Below are 21,258 nucleotides of genomic sequence, written 5' to 3'. Positions count from 1 at the left end.
CTGCTGTGAAGCCTGCTTCTTTTACACTAAAAAGGACGCTTATTACAACATCTGAACTAATTGAAAACTCAAAAGATTTCTCTTCCAGAAGCAGTTTCCAACTCACATTTTGGTGCACCAAAGTATTTTTAGAGCCAGAGTACAGTACACGCCCCTACAACTCCATTCTTTAGAAACCACTTTCTTTCCATACAGAGGATAAACAAATAGATCATAATGGACTAACACATAAAACCTCTATCTCTGAAAATAGTCTCTGGGATCTTGTATAGCTTTAGGGATGGTTTAAACAAAACCTAGGCAAAATGCCCTAAAAAGCCAGGCTGTTAAGCGGAACTCAACGCTGAATGAACTTTATATATCTCTCTATATATAGAGAGAGATATATGCGTGTGTGTGTGTGTATATATATATATATATATATATATATATATATATATATATATGAGAAAGTCCAGGCTAAAAAGGACGCATGTTTTTTGACATGAACTTTCTAGGGGATGCTATTCTGAGACAGAGAAATGAAGAAATGAGGAGAGCTACCGTGCCTTTAGCCTCTGTTCTGGAAAGCAGTTCTCAGAACAGCTGATCTGATACAGCTGGCTGAAAAAACACACTGACATGTACTAGAGAAGAGCACAAGCCCCTTCCACATACATGCCTTGCAGAATTCTGGTGTAACTTGCAAGGCCAGCGTGCATACCATACAGTCAGCTTTATCTCAGGTTCATTTGTTGGAAGAAGTTGGTTTATTTCTATGGGACCCATCTGGCAGAGATCCCATTGCTTGCACGTGGGCAGGACTGCCCAAATGAGTATGAAACACACTAGCTTTGCCATTATTCAAAGAAACTGTGTTAGAAGGCCTTCTACCTATGTTAGAAGTTGTGAAAGAAACAAAAACTATTCTCACCTGTGAGTCTGATGAATGTCAGAGCTAGAACCTAGAACTCTCCCAAAGACAAGGACTTCAAGCCCTTCTGGCTACCCAGCACCAAATCTGCAGGAGGCCATTGTCCAGTCATTCGAAACCCAAGCAAGCAGCATTAAAATGAAATACTTCTCACATTCAGTGTCTGTATCTAGTCAACATCCACACGTACCAGTGAGGTAGGTATTTTTATCTTGTTTACTTCTTAAGCAGAGAAAGAAACAACATGACAGAGAGGTTCAATCTCTGTGGGGAATCAGTATCATGCCAAGAGCTAAAGTCAGGCATTTCTGGCTCCAGTTCTTGGATTGTATTTCTCTATGTGAGTTACGAGTGGGTGACAAAGATATGAAAATAGATGGCAAGTTTGACTTTTTTGTTGTGTAAATAAGTGAAATAAATGTATTAGAAACACTCATGTAAAACACACCAAGCATTGTCGACTACAGTCAGATTAACACCTCCTAAGTAATGATTCGCCTTTCTTCCTTTACCTAAAAGCTTCACTTTCATTACCACAGAAGACAGTTCCCTGAGCAACTGAACAGTCCCCATTTGTCTTGTGATATGATTATTTTCCATGTCCAACCAGCACTAAAGGCAGATTTTCTAATAGATTTATTTCCATCTATGCTTGCACTGAAGACTTTGAACAGATGCTGTCCATACAATATACTTGACCAACAGGATAACTCACCATCAGTAGCTTGAAGACTGTATGTCAGGCCCAGAGCCAGGTAACCCTTTGCTAGGGACTCTCCAGCATCCTCACCCAAGTCTATCACCATTTTAGCAAAGTATTCTCCTTCTTCCAGCTGCAAAAGAGTTAGGTTGAGACTTGTAGGCATTTCCTCTGTACTTGCTTCAATAAAATTATCCTGTTAAACTTACCTGTAAGTGATGGGAGAATCATTCATACAAGGGTTTTCAGTGATCACAGTAAACACCCATAGAAAGGAGAATGTAGAAGGTCAGATTAGCAGACCTTGGTGAACAAGCACAGTTTTGAGAAAAGTTTTGGTTTTGTTTTAAACGCCAAAATGTTGCCACATGTTTAAGGTTAATGATGGACACTATCTTATTTTTAATTGCCCTTCAGGGGCAATGCCCACTCATGCAACCTTAAATACAAATGTCAGACCAACCAACTACTTATATACTATCCTAGCAGTACATTCAAAGGTCTAACAAGTTTCCTCTTTCAAAGAAAGACCACCTAGTTTTGCTCTACAATGTCTTTAAAGCTAAGCAAATTCTACTTCATTTTAAAAAATTACAAGGGTAAAACAAGAAAGTAAAACTCCACTGCAAGGATGTTCAGCTGCTGCTCCCAGTTCTGCTGCCACAAGGAGGAGGCAGCAAATTCAGGACACACGTTTTGAGCTGAAATACCACACTACTTCGGTAGGTCATGCTGCAGCAGCCCCATCCTTCACCTTTTGCAAAGAGAAAATTTCCTTGAAAATGCATTTTATATTACAGATTGTGATGGGAAGAGAAGGCAGTCACAACCTCTCAGTATCAGCCTCTGAAATGGTGAAATAAGCTGGTCTCTGCTGACTGCTCCCCCAACCTTCCTTTCCAGCTGATCACACTGATCTGAGTCTAATGAAAATATGAAGCTTTAGTGCCTCTAAAATCCAAGTTAATGATAATTTTAAACAAAATAATTATTTGAGTATTTTATTACAGAATAGAGTGTTCCTCATTTCTAACCTTAAAACTCTCATTAACATCATCCATTATAAGTAGAAAAGACTAAGACCTTTATAGTTTATGTATGTGGAAAGATGTAGGCTGGAGAGGTACAGGCAAAAACTCTACGTAATGCTTGAAAGACACTGAGCCTACAGGGATATCTCTTTTCAAGTAGTGATAGTCTGCAGATCCTGTCAACCCTAACCAGAATCATCCCTAATCAAGAACCAGGCATCATTACACTATCCCAAAATACTCCTTTCAGAAACTTTCATTACGTGACAGATGACTTTCTGGGATAGGGTTGTTTCATTTTGAAGAAATACATTTTTGTTTGAAGTCCATCTGGTTTAGACACAAGAACTGCAGATGCAACTGAAATGCTCTCCTAATGCATAACTTTGTCAGACTTCAGCACCTCATAGTTCATTAACAGCTATATGGAGTCAGCAGTAATGAGCTGAAATCAAAAGGTACCAGCAGATAAGTGATCTGCAGTGATCTGTTAATATGCTACCTCTGAACAGAATCTACTTGAACTGATAAACTACCCTGTCAATGGGCCTCCTGGTCATATCACTTGAAGACATTCAGGCGACAACATTTACTAACAGCTCCACAAACAAAGGAGCTGGTATTTATTAGATTATATCAAACATAATGTAAGCATGAAGAAAGACTGAAGAGTGCAAGCTAAGCAGCAATCTCCATGGCTTGGGTCTTCTCCTTACTTGTACAGCTCACTGAGGTCAGTACCATTCAAACCAGATGCAGACCAATAGTTCCCAAATGTCTGAAACCAGTGACAAGTACGTGTTCTATCATCAACCTTTTCCCTGGAAGCACTATGAAAGCATTACAGTCTTGCTGATTGCCTAATCAACTGTCAATCTGGAGATTACTAATCGAAACAGGCATACCTCTGGGGGCATACTTAGGGCTACAAATAAATTGCAAGGACTGTCATTGACAGCATAATCCAACGTCTACCGAACACACTAGAAACAGTCCTACTGACTTCTGCGATGCTCAGATGAGACCCTTTGAACTCTGACCCCATCAGGAAGACTGAGTTGCTCTAAGAGACTTCTTAATTCTGTCAGTAGCCTTACTTCCAGCCAGACTTCCCTGCCACATACCGGAGCGTGTTCTGGAACAGAGCCTAGGACAATGGAAGTAAAATATGTCCCATGACTTGCCACACAAAAAAAACCCCAAACAACAACAAAAGAAGAACCCCTTCCCATGAAACAATAACTGAATTCTTCAGCTCTCAGGAACTTTTATGTAAGACATGAAATCTCTGCAGCCAGAAAATTAAGCATGAACCTCTTTTGCCACCATAAACAGCCATTTCCCCACTCTCTTTCTTCATTGTTTCTCCTCTTCTCATGCTTTCGTCTAAGAAGTCTCCATTAGATGAAGAAAAGAACTATACAAGGAACTCTAATGACTACTGACAAGGGTAAGGGTGGGTAGAGTGTCTGAAAAAAGAGATTAAATGAAAGGTTTGGAGTTGAAATAGAGACACCTAAAATTGGCGAGATTTTGCTCCATTGTTTCTCTGAACGGTCACCTGATGGTGTTCCCAGTCTCTGACTGATGGCCTATGCTGCATAAATCAGCAGCCCACTATTCAACTTTCTCACGTGCCAGTTACCCAGGGCCACCTGTGAGTGGCAGATTAATCTATTGCACAAATAAAACTTTTCAGAATGGCCGAAACAGCACTTCTAGCACAAACATTCTTGTAAACATTTACTCAAACTAAACGCCAATGGCACTCTGACCAGCCACAAAGATTCTCACGAACGCAAACTTGGGTCAGCGGAAGGCTGCTTTGAAAACGAGTGGCCTTGCAAACTGAAGCACAGCTGGTTCTGTTTATGAGAGCATTTACTTTTCCTTTTTACAGCACTCACGCACTTCCCCTGCCAGCCCTGCTGCGGCTGCCATCTGCCCCCTCTTCTCCCATTCTCCTACTCTTCAATCAGTCTGGGCAAGTGTGAAGAACCAAACCTTTCCCTCACATCGCCCACTGTGAGGTTTCAACTCTCCAGTGCATCAGTCTTGCTGACTGCCTAAGGCAACCATGAATCTGAAGCTACCAACTGAAACAGGAATACTCCCTTAAGGCATACTTGGGGCTACCAACTAAACTGCTAGGACTACCAGATTGATGAAAATCCCTTCTCTGTACACCTTAGGGATGGACTAATAGTGAACCTGAGCTGGGATCTGCCAGTAAAGCTATGTCCGTGGGGGTCTGTAAGCATGTGAGATGTCTCCACTCCATGCTGTAGTGATGGGAAGCAGGGGAAGGCCTCCAAATGAGGCATTGAGCCCTCTGGAGTCCCACCAGATACAGCCATTCCCACCTCCTTCATGCTGCTGCATGACCTGAAGCAGCAGGAGCTGCTTCCCCTTCCTCCTCTGCCCATGTGGTGCCGGCGAGACTCCTACAAGTTGTGAGCTCAAGGCTCGCAGAAGTGAGCTAAGAGCAGAAAGCTTATCAGGAGAATCAAGACATTCCTACTCCTACTGCAGAGCCAGAGGCCAGCCTGAGTATGGAGGGAACCTAAACAGTTCCTTCACTTCAGAGAACTCCAACCTTAGACTCATAGAACAGTCTGGGTTGGAAGGGACCTTCAACGATCACCTTGTCCAACCCCTCTGCAATAAGCAGGGACATTTTCAACTAAATCAGGCTGCCCAGAAACCACATCCAGCCTGGCCCTGAATGTCTCCATGGATGGGGCTCCCACCACCTCTCTGGGCAACCTGTGCCAGTGTTTCACCACCCTCATCGTAAAGAATGACGTTCCTCACGTCCAGCCTGAATCTCCCCTCTTTGAGTTTAAAAACATCACCCTTGATCCTATCCCAACAAGGCCTGCTATGCAGTCTTTCTCCATCTTTCTTGATGGAGAATCATTTGGGAACGCACAGTGTACTGCTGTTACCTGGCTGCTAGCAGCTGCCACAGCATCTCCCAGCACTACAGAAAACGTATTTATTTCATCTTTCTTTTGGGCATCAAGTGTGCTGGTAGCAGCTTGAATTCAGTTTCCTTAGAATCACTACGTATTATTCTCTCAGAAGCAGGAAAAAACAAGTCTCAAAGCCACACAGATACAGCTCTGATTTAGCCCTTAATGTCCTTATGTTCTTGTTCACGCTTTGCACTGAAGAGCTGTTGCAGAGAAGGGCAGCACCACAGGTTGCAAGAGAGGTTCCCTGCCTCCAAGACCAGCATGGAAGAAAGCTCAGAAAGCAGGCATGGGGGAAAACAACCTAAAAGGAATACAGAAGTATTTTGAACTCAAGCTGTATAAGCTGTCAGGAGGCACTTGGAAGCAGGAGCTAAACAACCTCTCCAGCCCACCAGAAACAGCACAGACCTGGAGAGAGACAGGCTGCCAAACTGTGAGCTAACACCAATAACACTGCAATACGGTGGAGCTGCTCCTCCCCATCACCTTTGATGCTAAAAGAACAGTTGTTAGCTCTGTAACCCTGTTGCAGCCACCCTTGTTATTGGACCACAGGTTTTGGTGTGTGCTTGAGCCAAGTCCAGGGCACACTGACAAGGGATAGTGAGCAGCAGATGCTGTCCCATGGCCTGTCACCACCCAGCTTGTGTTTAGAGAAGTTCAAGCCCTACCCCGCTGCATCAACACCTTCTGAGGCTGTAAGTGGGAGCTGCAATTCTCACCAGCGTGGATTTAGAGCAACTGAGGACAAGCAAATCCATGATGTGCTGCAGCGTGGAAATGGCACCTTACTGTGGCAAAACGGAGGAGGCAGGAAACACATCAAGTGACACAGGACTTAAGAGAGCAGACAAAGTTAGTGGAGCAGGGGAGTCTGGACACCAGGGAGACTGGGTGATACCCAAGAGCGTAGAGACCCAAATCCTACAGAAGGGGCATCTATGCAGAATTATGCATAGTATTAACTAGTTGAATTGACCTCTTCTTATAATTTTAATTACATTGGGTATGGAGACAAGTTCAAAGAACAGAAAAAAAATTGGGAAAAAGAGAATAAGAAGAGGAAAAGTGCATAGGAAGAAAGTGGTCATTAAGGCAGAGAGTAATAGAAAGGCTTTGTCCCACAGCTGTTTATAGCATATAAAGCAATTTGTAGGATTGCTAGGGTTAGAAAGGACCTTAAGATCATCCCAGATCCTGTGCTTTCTATTGCTGATCTAGTCAGCATTTTCCCTGTCACCAGTGCTAAGCCCACCAACTTAGTCTGCATGTATGCTCAGCCCCTAGCATTTAGATGTAATTTTGGGCCTTTCCTCCACTGTAGCAGGATTGATTTGTCCACAAATTCTTGGTCATTTTAGATGCCTGAAACCCTCAGAACTGCCCCAGTAAGAGCAGCTGTGATGTAAGCAAGAATGTCTTTTAAAAGACAGAAGAAATCTCTATTAGCCCCTTACCATTCACTGCTTTCTTGGTAGCTTCTTGCCCTAGTCATATTGGTCCTCTACAGCGTCCACTCAGCAGGCAGAATAACTCCAATAATGGGACTAGATTTCATCTTTCAATGTTATTCATACTGCAATAAGACCTAAGCTTTTCTATGAGACTCCAGGGCTCCTAGGTGACTGGGTAGCACATGCACTGCATTTATTATCTACAGTGACAGGGTCAACAACGGACAGAAGGAGAGAGAAGCACTCTCGGATTAAGTGGTCTGTGAACGCAATGAATGATAAGCTGTCACCTCAGAAGCATGCAGCTCTGAACGTACATCCTCCCAGCCTCCCCACACCACACACACCATGACGTAGTCACCTCATGGTATGCCTTACTCACTTTTTATGACCCCAGGCATGGTCTGGCCTGGCCTGACCCCACTCTCTCCTCCTTTTCCCTGACTGATGGCATGATCTCTGCCTTCCCTGCAAAGGGCTGAAGCAGAGCACTTCACTGCGCACACTGGGATCGGCAAGCTAACAGAAATGAGGGAAATGTCCCATCTTGTGCTGCAGTTTTTGCCATGGAGTAGAGTCCATGCTAGCTGGTAATACTGGCATCCTTTGGTATACACAAGCTTATCACAACACCATTATTTCTGTTCTGTCAACCTGGGGGCAATGAAAATAGTGAGAACATGCCTCGTGTTCTCCTACTCTATCAGACTAAAGTCCTTTTGTCTCTATATACAAAGTTTTCAACATGCCTCCACTGAAATCAATGGAGTAAAAGGCTCAAGAAAACATCACAGCAACTCTAAATGCCTTCAAATAATACTTCATAAAATGGAGAAATTCAGTATATAACACTCGCCTGTAGGCAGAAGTTCTGGTTCTAGTATTTTCACATCTGCCATTAACAGGGTCCTGGAGAAGTATTGAAATTAACAGCACTGTACTACTGAAATATTAAAAACAACTACTCATGCAGCAACTCCAAGTCACTGCCAAAACAGGCAAGTGAGCATTCACAGCTGAGGCTTTGCCAGGGGAGGCTGAGTGAATGAGGAAATCACAGCAAGCCTTTTAGTTAAGTGGAACTCTGGATTTATAGTGGACCAAGGCAGGAAAACCTCATTACGGACATATTCCACTGTAAGATACATCAACTTTGCTATGAAAAATTAAAACAATGCTCTGAACTTTAGTAGTCAAAAACTTCACAGCGCATTCCAGAAAGCTAAAAGACAGATAGCTAAACATAAATGGGCTTTAGGTTCACTTGCTAGAATCATTCACATGTGAGTTCAGCAAACCTACGTGCTGATACCCCAGCAAAATAGAAGGCTAGGCAGCATGATGCCTCAAACGTAATTCTGAGCCCAATAAAAAGGCATTAAGATATCTGTATTATGGGCTAGGTACAGTATAAAAGTTCCAGCTTTGCTGAAAACCTTTCGTATCTCACAAACTTCATTCAGCACGGGTCCAACCTCACCCTGACCAGACGAGTGTGGTCGATATAGGTACACTACTGTTGGAGCTTTTGACTATTGGGTTTTGGTTGGTTGGTTGTTGTGTTTGGCTTGCTTTGGTTGGCTGGGTTTGTTTGTTTGATGGATTAGTTTTTAATGTGTGAAAGAATGTACTTCTGAAAAAGGTAACCAAAACATTGCTTATGTCATTCTCTTGTTTACTGCAGGCCCCAGGCAGAGAGCTAGTGGTTGATAGGGCAAAATCATCTGCTGATGTAAGCCAGCATAGTGCCAGTAATATGCCAGTGGAGTAGTGCCAGTTTATATCAGCTAATAATCTGGTCATAATGCCACAACAGAAGCTCAGGGTGTTAGCTCTTTCCCACATCAGGCTGTTAGATATTGATTTGCACGGCACAGCATGAATGCATGCATGTTTTCATACCTCAATTTCTTCTGAATATTTCATAGATGGGATCAGCATCCTCAATGCTGTAAATCACTACATTTCAATTCATGTTTTGTTTTCCCTGGTCCTAAAAGTATGCCAAGACATCATGTACAAAGCCAGCAAAACAGGAAAAATGACCACTAGATTAATCTGTGCTCCTCATGACATTCTGCAATTACCCAGTTGCAGAAATGTTTTGGCTTTGTTTTGTTTTTTATTGCTAGTAACTGAAATAAGACTGAAGTACTGCTTGTCCTTGGGCCATAAACAAACTGAGTATAATACTGCACCAAAAGCACACAGTAGACAGATGCAGGATGTATAAATTTGCTGTTTCATTTGGATAAACGATGATTTATTTTCACCCTGTGCCTGCCTAGCCAGCAGTCAAGTACATTGATATATTTCCCATTTGAGAAATTAATCATATTTGATATGTTCTGAAAAGTAAGATGTATCTGAGTATTTGTAACTGTTAATATTTGCCCATTAGACCGTTCCTGCGCCATGTCTATCCTCCTTTCTATTTATACTGGCATTGATCAGCTTGTTCACTTCCAGTTTAAATGATTCAATTCCGATCTGATTGCCATGTAATTTAAATGCAGATAATTACTGTAAGGATGACATTTAGAAAAACAGCTCTGCTAAGCAGGAAGGTCTTTATTAGGCACCAGAATTTGCCAGTAATGTCAGAAGCTTCCCTTTGACTGCGAGATGTGGGAACCTATCATTTCAGTTCTTCTAAAAGATGCTCTGATTTCCCTCTGGCTCCCCTTAACTAAAACTCTTCTATACCACCATCAAGTTCAGTACCAGGGTAGAGCCACAGAGTGAAATGAACAGGGGAGAGGAATATTTTTAACTGGGTTTTAGTTCATAAGCTTGTGCTCTAGATAACTCCAGTGAGATTACCCTCTTGTGAAATCATGTTTGCATCTCATACTACACCCCAGTTCTGAGTCAGAGTCTGAGGGAATAACACTGAAAAGTGCTTCACACAGTGAAAAAGCAGTAGATAGAGGGGAAAGAAACCACCAACCTCTAAGTATGCAATACCCAAAATCAGCTCATTTTTCCTTTACTTGTTCTATATTTTAGGGTGAGATCGTTGCTTTATCATCTCTGCCATATATAAGAGGTCCAGAGATACTGGATTGCCCAAGAACAGAGTCAGAACTGAATTCAGTCTCACTGTCTTTTCTAAGTGTGTTTATAACAAGGTGGGTTTTCTATACGCTAGCTATGCTAGGGATCTGAAAAGATTTTGGGGAGGAACACTAATAAGAAGGACAAATCCTGACTGCCCATTTCCTGGCATAGCATCATCTTCAATTTGGGTTCATAATTTAACATCCATCATAGTCAGCAGACTTTAATGGCACCATATGAAACCTCATCACTGAGAGCTGCATAAACACCAGGGTAACACATGAAAGCAAAGGGATCCTACGCCAGGGATCTTGATTTTAGCCTGGAATCTCACAAGATGCAGTCACTGTATTTCAATTTTGTCCAAACAGTAGTTATGGCAGAGATCACACGTTCAGCAGGCAGCAAGAGACCACAGCCTTCCTGAAGGCACTGTGTTTAGAAGTGGACAAAGTCAGTCAAAGCATGTCTGAATAGACCATTCTACTATGTGCCTTGTTGCCCTCTCCCAGGATCCTGAACTTTACCACCTCACAGTCAGTGCAGTCAAGGCTGCCCCACACTTCACATTCCCAACCACTTCTTCCTTGTTTGCAAGCAGCAGATCCAACAGAGCATCCTCCCTCATTGGCTTCAAAGCTCCAATGCCTCCCCCTTGTTGGATGCATGTTCACAGAGCACAAAGACAGAAGTGTAAAAGATTCATTTGCAATATGGAGATCCCAAGTTTGTCTCCTATACTAAAATTCAGACTCCTTGGCAAAAACTAGCTTGATCTCAGAGGAAGATTTTCTTCACGTTTAACGTGACTGTTCTGCTGGGTTGGGTTTTTTGGGTTGTTTTTTTTTGCCTCGTGGCAGAATTGCCAGGGGAAGCTGCCAGGGGCATGCAGTACCCTGCTATTGCTCCAAGTGAATGCAGGAATTTAGCCCATGAAGTTCATCCAGATTCAGAGCATACAGAGTAAAAATTATCAATCTACTTGCTGATGTTTTAGACTGATGAAAAGTTAATCTTGCTTTGAAAACTTCATCAGAGATATCAGTAAGAATGTTCAAACAGCTGTAACGCCTATGTTTCGTATTGTTTTAATATCTTTGAGAATTAGGAAGAAAACCCAACTTATTAACTTTACTAAAAAAACAACTTCCACTGTGAATGTTATTTTATAATCACTGAAAAGCTTTCAGCCCTCCGAATTTGGACACTGAGCTAAGGGTACAAGAGAGTTAAAATTGCTCTATACAGAGAACAGAGGTAGGTTGGGTAGTTTAGCAAGAATTCCCTCAAGGCCCCCAGACCTGATTTTTCCTAGAAAAAGGTACTTCCCAGTTTTTGCTGACTCACATATAAGTTTAACCATTAGAGCCTGAACAGCATAATTCATTCAAAAATATCTATAACCAGATCTCTTTGCCAACAATAGCATAAGCCAATACATCTCAGTTAAGTTTAACTGAATACCAACTGTCACCCGCTAGGGATATAGATGATGGAGAGGCAGGGGGTAGGGTGACAACAGCAGCAAATCCAGCCCTTACAATTCTTCACCGAAATCTGGGCAGATTCTTCTGGTTTCTTCCTTCATGCTTTCCTCACGTCTTTGCTTTACTTACATTAGCAATTATAACCCTTCAGTGACTGCAGGGACACCTCGTGGTGAGGACAGGTGAAAACAGCAGGCTGCCATTCAATTAATTAAATCAAGCAGCAAAAGACTGACAGATGTTTCTGCTCCTTGGGATAATCAGAATTTCACAGGCACAGACTTCCACTCCCACTCTGCTTCTGGGGCGTACATTAACACATCCCGAACAGAAAGCACTGATACAGCACCTTCAGGAACAAAGGACTGAGTCGTCCAGCAGACCTGAACTGTTTAATGGTCCGCTTATTATTATTAACTTTAGTCTTCCAGGGGGCTACACGAGTGGCCAATTCAACTCGACACTCAGCTGAAGAAGCAGTTCCCAGAATGGCTGTTATGGCTTTCCCCCTTCTTCCTTTGTTTAATGTGCCAGCAAAACGTATTCCAGTGACTCACTGCAAAATGTCTTGCTGGGATTTTTTTAATCTTTTCTTTAAGGGCACGCATGTGTGTATGATTTCTTACAGGGATTCCCTTTCTCCCCACTGCAACCGCACTGTGGCACTGTCACTGCTGAACCTGCTCCATTAGGTAAGAACTGCATCAGCTTGCTTACCCAGTGCAGCGACCCAATGCAGACCTTGGCAGCCAGAAGAGGAACGGTGGGATCCGTAGGTCGCAGTTTAGCACACTCTTTAAGCACTGACACTGCATATGCCGACTGGAGGAGGAGGGGGAGAGAGGAGCAGGAAATAAAAAAGGCTAATTAGACAGTGTTGTTACAGAGTCCCCACAAGGTATTTCAGTGCTATGAAGGAAAAAAATCACGTCAGCAACAAGTTAGCAACTTTATTCCCACCTCCACACACGCAGACACATGTGCGCGCACATGCGCGGGCAAGCACATACTCTTCCTACACCCGGAGGAAACGTGCCAAAGAACCAGCCCTGGCTGTGCACTTTACAAAGAACAGTTTTCCTCAGCTGTTAATTCACTGGTTATTTTAACTCTGCCCCTCCAATTCACAAGCATTCTGCTGTAGTTTTCCTTGCACACAACCACCTTCCAGTAAGCCAGAAAAGATCATAAATAGCTTAACCTCCAGTATGCTAACATTTCACGCCAGCTCTATTCAGAGAGAGGTTTGTGCAGCTAAAGTAATTGCTCTGGGTATTGTTTTGAGTCTTCTCCAGTTCCAGAACATACGAGAATACAGCTGGGATCCCACCATTCAAAGGGTGGAGCAAGCAATTGCACAGCAATACCCTGTTCAGCGGGTGGTCTGACTAGCATGTGTTAGAATGAAAGCCCATAAAACTATTGCTGTCTTTCTGGTGTTAAGTTACCATGAATGATGTTTATTAAGAACAGCAGTTAACATAGCCCTTGTGCTCTACAAACATTCTTGTTTTTTATAGCACATATTCACGGCTGAAGGTTTAAAGAAGAATGAGGAAAGCGCTGGTCTGAGATGCTAGCGAGAAGATCTGGTCAAGACAATGAGGAGGTGACAGCAGCTGCCCTGCACAGCCCACCCCACTTGGACCACAGTTGCTTTCCAGCTTCCACTCCACTCACTACTGACCCCTGACCCCCCCTAAGTTCTCTCATCCTTGAGCTCAAGGTGTAGTTTTCTTCTCCCAGAATGTCTCCTTGCATGCCCCATTCCCCACAAACTCTTCCCAAGACACACACCGGCCTCTCTGGTTGTGTTTCCTCTCATAGGCACATTAGATAGTCATGGCCTTTTATATTCCAGGAGAGCAGCAACAGAAGCTTGCAGAATCAAAGCCAACCACTATTTGTACCAGGTCCTGGGCATCCTCTCCTGACCCTGACCCCCAGGGGCTCCCCCCAGAACTCTGACCATCACAGGCAGCTCCAAGTCCTGCAGCCCCACATTGCAGCTTCACGCTCCCACTGTCCATCAGCACTTCCCCTCCTCACAAACCAAAGCAACCTGAGCCTGTTACTTCCTTTCTCCACAGAACTGAAGGTCCACTTCTTGCTATAGAATACAAAAGCCTGGTTAGGAATTTGCTTGGGAGGAAGCCTGGGAAAAGGGAAAACCAGATGTACAGCAGCCCTGCCCATGCTCAGACAAAGATGGGTTTCATAACCAAAGAGGCGAGCTCTGCAGCTGCAGAGAGCAAACCCTTCTGCTTGAGAAGTTTTGGGTACCTGCTGCATAGTCCAAAGAGCAACAGCATACCCTACATTCTCCAGGCTGCTCCCACCTACCTAAAGCATCCGGTATCGTCAATGAAAGTAAGGAAATAATTGGTATTTTACAACTCCAAATGCACCATTTGCCTAAAGCCAGAAGGAAGCCTGTCTCAAAGATGGGAATCAACAAACTTTGTCCTGGAGCTTAACCTGTTACCTTACCTCTCTTGGAAACAAAAAGACTTGGGTAATTCAACCCTGAGGTACAGGAAGAAACACATCACTGCACTGTGCTGTCCCGAGGTGACTAGCATCCCTCAGAATGAACCTCCCTGACACCTATTTGCTCAGAACAAGTACTGTCTCAAGTTTTAATGGCATCTTATTCCTCTCTCTCACAGAACACTACCTGCACTATAGGCACCTAATATTCCCAGTAGCACTGCTGAACACACTGGAAATGAAAGCACAACCCCATAGGGGTCCTAGCCTGGCACATCATCTTCTTGCCTCCTGCCTATATTCCAGCTCCACGGGTGTTTCCAGACAAGAGAAACCAAAGAGAGGAGCAGGACAACATGTACCCTGCCGGCTGGTGTATCTGCAGCTGAACAGCCCCAAACCCTTGTCATCTCACCATGCAAGTGACTGAAAAGGCCAGATGTGTAACTGACCATACATTGCTCAGTGCTTTCAGAGCGAGATTCAACCTGACCCCAGCGGTGGTTTCTCAGCTCACCATCGGCAGCATGACTGGAGGGAAGGCAGGAGGCATCTGGGAGCTGTAAGAGCTGCCCCACAGGCCAGCACTAGCACAAACCAGAGCTGAGAGAGGGCTGTCCCAATTTGGGACACAGTTGAGGGACCTTCCAGGGTCTACACCATGAGAAAAGTGATACAACCCGACTCTTCACCAGTCCCTCTTGAGCTCTGCTCCATCCCTGTCTGCAGTCTGCCCACTGAGTAAGGCTGGTCACTGGGACACACCAACCCTGCAGTCTCCAATAGCCTCAGACCACAGGGCAATTCTCATGCCTGCCCTAAGCCTGTTCAGGGGCAACTGCAAAACAGCGACTACCAACTGCTGCAAAGCAAAGTCCCACCCTGTGCCTACAGCCAAACACCTCACATGTGGAGTCACTTCACCACATGCACTCTGGAGCTTCTAAACACGCATTCACAGAGCGAGACCACAGTTTCAATGCTGCTTCTAAACCACTTACAAAGTTATGTCACTCTAAAAGGAGTTATACAATTCCCAATTAAACAGCTGGAGCAGAAGTGGCTTTAGAAACAGGGTGACACGAAGCCTTTCTCCCCCCCAGCCTTTCAAAAACTCAAGAGATCTCTGTAATTTCACCTTGAAAACTTTACTCAGCAGAAATTATCTACAGACGATGGAAAGGTTATCCAAGGAATGACAGGAGAAAGACTATCCCACTCCCACAGCGACCTTACCCCAGGGACACTGGCGTGTCATAGAACATCCAGGTGTTCTAAAGATACTCACCGCAGACATTAATAGGCAGGGAACAACCATCATGCACTCAGTACTGAATGCAGATGTCACTGGTTTGTAACAATATTTAATAGGAAGCAGCGTTTGTGGAACATTGAAATAATCTGATAATTAAAATGTACATATTCTTGCACTTCGCGTGGGTGGACCAGGCAGCCGAGCGCATTGTTTGTGAGATTCACTGCAAAGCAGTAATAATAATTAGATTTATTGGTGAGGCATGTTTGAGAAGAGCAGAGCTTGAACTCCAAATGAGTGCATGCTTCCTACTCGCAATTCTGAGCTTCACAAGGGCTCACAGCAAAATCAAGCCAGGGTTTAAGTTCTCTCTGTTGAGCTTGCTAATTGCTAGGTTATAACGAGTGCACTGGAACCAGCTCCCAAGGACTTCAGAAAGCCAGCGATTTGCCTCTGGGTCTCATTTGGCCTCTCTCTGGCAGAACTACTTTTAAGTCCTCCCAAACACACACAGACCCATTAAACGGGCATGGTTTAAAGGAATGGCAAGCTTGCCAACAGCTGCCTCATGGGGGGTTCCGCTTTGTCTACGGGAGGTCTGACGTAGGAGTTCTCAGCCTTGACCCTCATCGGGTTGAAGGAGATGCATGACCATCCTCCCTTTGTTATGACCAACAAAGCACAGAACTCAAATCTGGTTGTGGAGTGAAAACACTGCATTAATTGGTATGTTAAGCCATCAAAACCAAAATCACAGACCAACAACTCTGTGGGGTTTTCGCAGTGGATAAAGGGAAGGATAAGGCACTGCTGTTCCACATTGCAATCACGGAATGGCTTGGGTTGGAAAGAACCTTAAGATCCATCCAGTTCCAACCCCAATGCCACGTGCAGGGACACCTTCCATTAAACCAGGTTGCTCCAAGCCCTGCCCAGCCTGGCCTTGAACACTGCCAGAAGGAGCAAACACAACTCCCTTGGGCAACCTGTTCCAGTGCCTCACCACCCTCACAACGAAGAACTCATTCCTTATAGCCAACCTAAATTCAGTAGTATCTATAGGAAGCTGGTTTTCTTTGTCAATTTTTTCCTCACCTAATCTACTTACATACAGTATTTTTCTTCTACAGAGATCGCAAACAACTATTTATGAGAAGAAAATTAGGAAAGGCAGTTTCCAGGAAGCAGCAATTAATACTGGCAAATGGCTGCTTTCAGTACAGACTACTGAAGGAGCTCTATGTACCACATCCAATATGTGGAGGGCAATTCTCAGTATGCAGCAAGAAATCACAAAGAAACCATGGGGAAGGAGAAGAACAGAGAGGGCACCTCCCCCTAAGTAATTACAGCAGTGACACCTTTGAATCCTATAAGGGAGTAAAATGTAAAGAAAAACTTCTATCCAAATACAAAACAACTCCCACTGCCCATTTACTAATTATAGAACAAAGCATGCAAGCATATTCCTCAAACATGCTTGCACATGAACAGTACAGAAAGAAGAACAGGCTATAGTTAGTTCTCTTCCTTATTTTCCCAAAAGGCTCGAGGGATCTTGCCATCAATTATGGTAAATGCACAGATGCTGCCCAAATGCTGGTTTTCCAGCTCACTCCACCACAATTTTCTTCTCCCCCCTCTTTTCTCTCACCATACCAAAGCAGCAAAAGGACGTCAGAGATTAGTTTCATATTTAGAAGATAAAGAAACCACAAAGGTAGGTAAAAGGAAGAAGAATTTTCAGACAGTAAATCATGCCAGGCAGACTTGACACACCATAAACAGTTGCTTGTCTCTTGCAAAGGTTCCAAAAACCCTCCCTGCTTTTTTGCTTCTTTGGTAATACTTCTCAGCCAGAGGGAAAAATGTTCCTCAAGGTGGCAGTTGTGGTAGACAACCTCATTCCCAATTCACCTGGCACTTTAGTGCATAAATGAATCCCTACAACGAGCACTGCTTTATTTCCCTGGCATCATCCCGTCTGATTGTAAAAACGACACCGTTTCAAAGGGATTGTGAGGAAGTGGGAGGGGAATCTTTCATGATTATGCAAGAATTAACATTCCCTGTACTCTGGGATTCACAGCAATCTAGCTATAAATGACCTTGAACCAACAGAGGAGATGAGCCACAATTGAGAACCCTGGAATTAGTTGTTTTGGTGTTAGCTTTCAGCTGAATTTCCAGATTCCCGTGAATCCCTCAGCATGAACATTCCTTCCCCAAGGCAATTACATCTCTCAACGCAGGCAGCAATTCTTCCCCTTTTCTTTTACCTTCCGTTGAGCAGATGAGAGCATTGGAGTGAAGCAGCTTTAAACATTCACTTTTTAAAGTGACTCTTAAATTCTAAACCCTATACGGACAAATTTGTCCTTGCTAACGTGGCAAATCTCTCACTTGGCACCTTCTGTCAAGAACAGAGAGTAGAGCCTGAAGGCAATTATAAAGCCCACCCAGGTGTTCTGCTCCACACTCAGGCACCTTTGGAAGCTTCCATTTCTTGTACTATCTACAGCACCCAGGCACACTCCCTTCTAATCTTTCCTTTGCACCAAAAGAAACCAAACTATTGAATATCCCCTGGAGAGCTGACCTTTGTAACAGGATCTTTCACCAATGAATGTTCAATATTGTAACTTTCACTCCCCAGCAATGCTATTTAAGGAGCCATCCGAGGCCTCTGCTGCTCCCAAGGTTTCTGCCTGCAATGCAATGAGAAATGTACTCTTTTTTTTATGTCAGTTGCCTAGCAACCTCCCTAAGCTTTTGCAAGGAAACCAAGAGGAGGAACAGCCTAAAATCATAAAATTCGTCTGCTGTTGCTGCAGAATTATGTATTAAATATATCTATAAATTTCCTTCTAACCTTCTGGAAAGCTGTATGTTGGCAGTACAGGCATGGCTGAGTCAAACTTGAAAGCTCCTCAAAGCTGCTACAGACATCTGCTTTTGCTGCACTGTTTAAGTATGAGGAAGTATTCCTTTTTCTGGGTGCAACAGAGATATGAGCAGCTCGGGCATTAGCTTGTCATTATTTGGCTGTTACCAGTATGTATCAGCAACTTGCAAAGGGCTCCAAAAATCAGAGTTCATGTCTGTGTAAGACTGGTTTCAAAACCCTAAATACGCTGCCAGCACAAGCCCTGGGCAGGGCTGCAGTATCTCGAGCCTCTGAGCAGCCAAGGGGAACACAGTGACACTGCAAGACTGGCTCTGGTAAGAGCTGCAGCCTACTCCCCCCTAAAAACAGCTGAATGACAGACACCAAGAAGGATGCGACTATTTCCCTTTGTATAACACCAGGCACCTCCTGAAGCAGTATGTTAATAAGAAATCCATTCAGGTAGACAAGTATGACTCTTTCTTTCCCTTTGCCTTAAAGATGAGCAAACATAAGGGGTAAGAGCAGAGAAGACCATTATGTGTAGCTGAAAAAAGCTTTAACTGCCTGGGTTTGTGAAGTACCACACTTGGAGCTTAAATGCCCCTACTGCCAACCCTAATGATACTGGTAACGTTGACCACTATCCCTGTGGTGTCCTCAGCATTGGGCTAGCAGGGTCAGGGTCAGCAACAATGCAGTTGTTCTTAAAATGAAGCAATTAATGCCCTAAGGGCAAGCACTGGACTGATGGTGTTCCGTCACCACAGGCTGGGAGGGGCTGGACAACTGCATTCCAGGCACCCCAGAACACTTAACCACCATCAGCAATCCCAGAGCAAGGCCTGCTGAGGACAGCCCTTGACTCCAGCTCCACTGGGCTCTCAGAGAGGCTCTTCCCAACAGCCCCTTGAAATGGCCCTGAGCTCTCCTTTCATGCACTTTTTGCTGCACTTCATCCCCTAAATGAGTACCCAGGGTGAGGGGTAACAGCACATTATCCTCTCCTATCAGGTGCTCCAGACTTCCCTCAGCCTGGAGTGAGCTCCCTCTGACTGTATCTCTCCCTCTCCTTCCTCTCAAGAAGTACACATGCTAAAGCTTTTAATTCACTAACCAAGTTGTGCTGTGGGTTTCTAGCGGGGGGACAGAAACACTAAATATGAGCATGAAAATGGGTTTATGCACTGCATAGACTAACAATAAACATCCACTGGACAGTATAGATCAGTATAAGGCTGCTGCAAGTTGAATGGCCCAATTAGGGTATCCACCTAAGCACTTCCAGACTAAGTGGACTCAGTGTTCACAGAGTAATTTCTCAGCTATCCTTGAGGAATTTCTCCCTCATCACCTTTAGGAAAATGGCACATCATTATCACTAAGTACAGATCTTGTCTCCTTGGTCGGTAGGGTAGGTAGGGAGGCATCAATGTTGCCTCATGTTCAAAGCCACATAAGTGCATCAGCTACCTTAAGCAGTATGACACACTGTAGTTCTAGAAGACTTTCTCAAGTATTGTCAATTTAAGCTAGAGCCTGATCCCATAATGCACTTCTAAGCCTCTGCTCCAAGAGAGCTCCAGTGACACTTTGGGACACCCAGGCTGGGTCCCGTGTCAGGCTGTTAGGTGGAGAAAGGGACAGAAATTTGAACAAGGGAACATGTAACTGATCCAAATGGTGCGAGGCCAGGGAAATGCTTGCAAGTGCACAGGGACCCTATTTCACACCCCTTGTGCTTGTAATACATCATCTAGACACTATGACAATTTTGCCTCCAACTTCAGATACGTCAGTAGAGCTAGCCTAGTCTGCAGAGTGCTGGCAGCCTCCACAACCCCCAGTGACAGCTCTGCAGCTAAAGCAGCAGAAGAGACCAAGTCTGCCCCGAAACAACCGTGCCTGTCTTCACCACTGCCAAGACAGCATAGAGAAGACTTTGTAGTCTATGTTTGTCCCTTCCTTTCCCCGTTCTGCTGAATGCAGGTCACTTTTTCAAACTCTTGAGACAAGCAGATGCAACCTCCTGCACTGGTTTTACTGCGGCAGCAGGATGGTGGCTCATCTCAGTGCCCGAGGACTCTGCCAGATGGCATCCGGCTATCACACCACTCGCCACTCAGATTCCAGCCTGTCTATGCATGGCAGCAGAGCCAGGGAGCTGCTATGCCCACTCAGCCTCTAGCTGTTGTATTAACACATTGCAAAGGTTATTACCAGCAGAAGCAATTTAAAGCAGCTGTGAAGAGTTCAGCATTCAGTTTTACAGCCCCAGTTCAGAACAGGGGTGCTGTGTTAGACCAATTTAAACCTTTCTCTTGAGTATCCAGAACTGCACTTCGTGACGCAAGGCATCTCTCTCATTATGTCCTTACCATTGTCTAGGCTTTCCCACCATCTCACTTAAAATTTTCTGCAAAAGCCTTTTGAATTTCATGGTGGATTTTAACCATATAAATAAACATGCTTCTTCTGTTGATGAAATACACAGCCCACTATAAACGCATCCTGAGGAATGGGTTAAAGAACAACCAGACCACAACACCTTTTTCATTATGCAACCTGTTGAGAAGCACAGCAAAGTGAAATTGCTGTCACGCCATTATTTCCACTGCTTAAGTGGCTAAGAAGACAGAGAGGAAGGTTATGCTTCTCTGAGCTTTTATATTCACTGTTGTATGAAACAGCCTTAGCCTCACTTGCTCTGTAAGAACCTACTGAAGTGATGTCCCCAGTTTTGTTAGGACACATGCCTTTCAGAATAACATGTAAACTCAAGCCTGTAGACAGTAATGAGACTGGGTGGCTGGCTTGACATTCAGACTGATCACTTGTGAAACGTGGCAGTTGCCATTTGGCAACTTTCTGGCTGGCAGAAGAAGAAAACAATTTGAAATGCACCTTGATTGACTTAACCTGAAGAAGATGAACACACAAAATAACAGCACTCAAACGTGGTGCAGAATAGAAAGCAAGGATTTTACAGCGCTTGTAAGGTCA

General features: G+C 44.1%; 1 protein-coding gene across 6 annotated transcripts in view; it reads right to left on the bottom strand.

Moving 5' to 3' along the window:
- The window catches only part of TTC7A (tetratricopeptide repeat domain 7A), a 168,253-nt gene that overhangs the window by 100,464 nt on the left and 46,531 nt on the right, over positions 1–21,258 (bottom strand). For all 6 annotated transcript variants that reach the window (XR_008970572.1, XR_008970571.1, XM_057396978.1 and 3 more), the window contains 2 exons: positions 12,341–12,445; positions 1,629–1,746 (listed from right to left, as the gene is read on the bottom strand). Coding sequence is in view for 4 of the 6 variants with exons in the window: in XM_057396978.1 (XP_057252961.1) it covers positions 1,629–1,746; positions 12,341–12,445 (223 nt within the window). In the remaining 2 variants the exon portion in view is untranslated. The remainder of the gene's footprint in view (positions 1–1,628; positions 1,747–12,340; positions 12,446–21,258) is intronic.

This window comes from Pezoporus wallicus, unplaced genomic scaffold (genome assembly GCF_028554395.1).
Source record: "Pezoporus wallicus isolate ANWC-B61680 ecotype Strahan unplaced genomic scaffold, APGP_CSIRO_Pwel_v1 contig_8791, whole genome shotgun sequence".
Lineage (NCBI taxonomy): Eukaryota > Metazoa > Chordata > Aves > Psittaciformes > Psittacidae > Pezoporus > Pezoporus wallicus.
The sequence above is the reverse complement of the archived record's forward strand: the minus strand, read 5'-3'. Positions and strand labels throughout refer to the sequence as shown.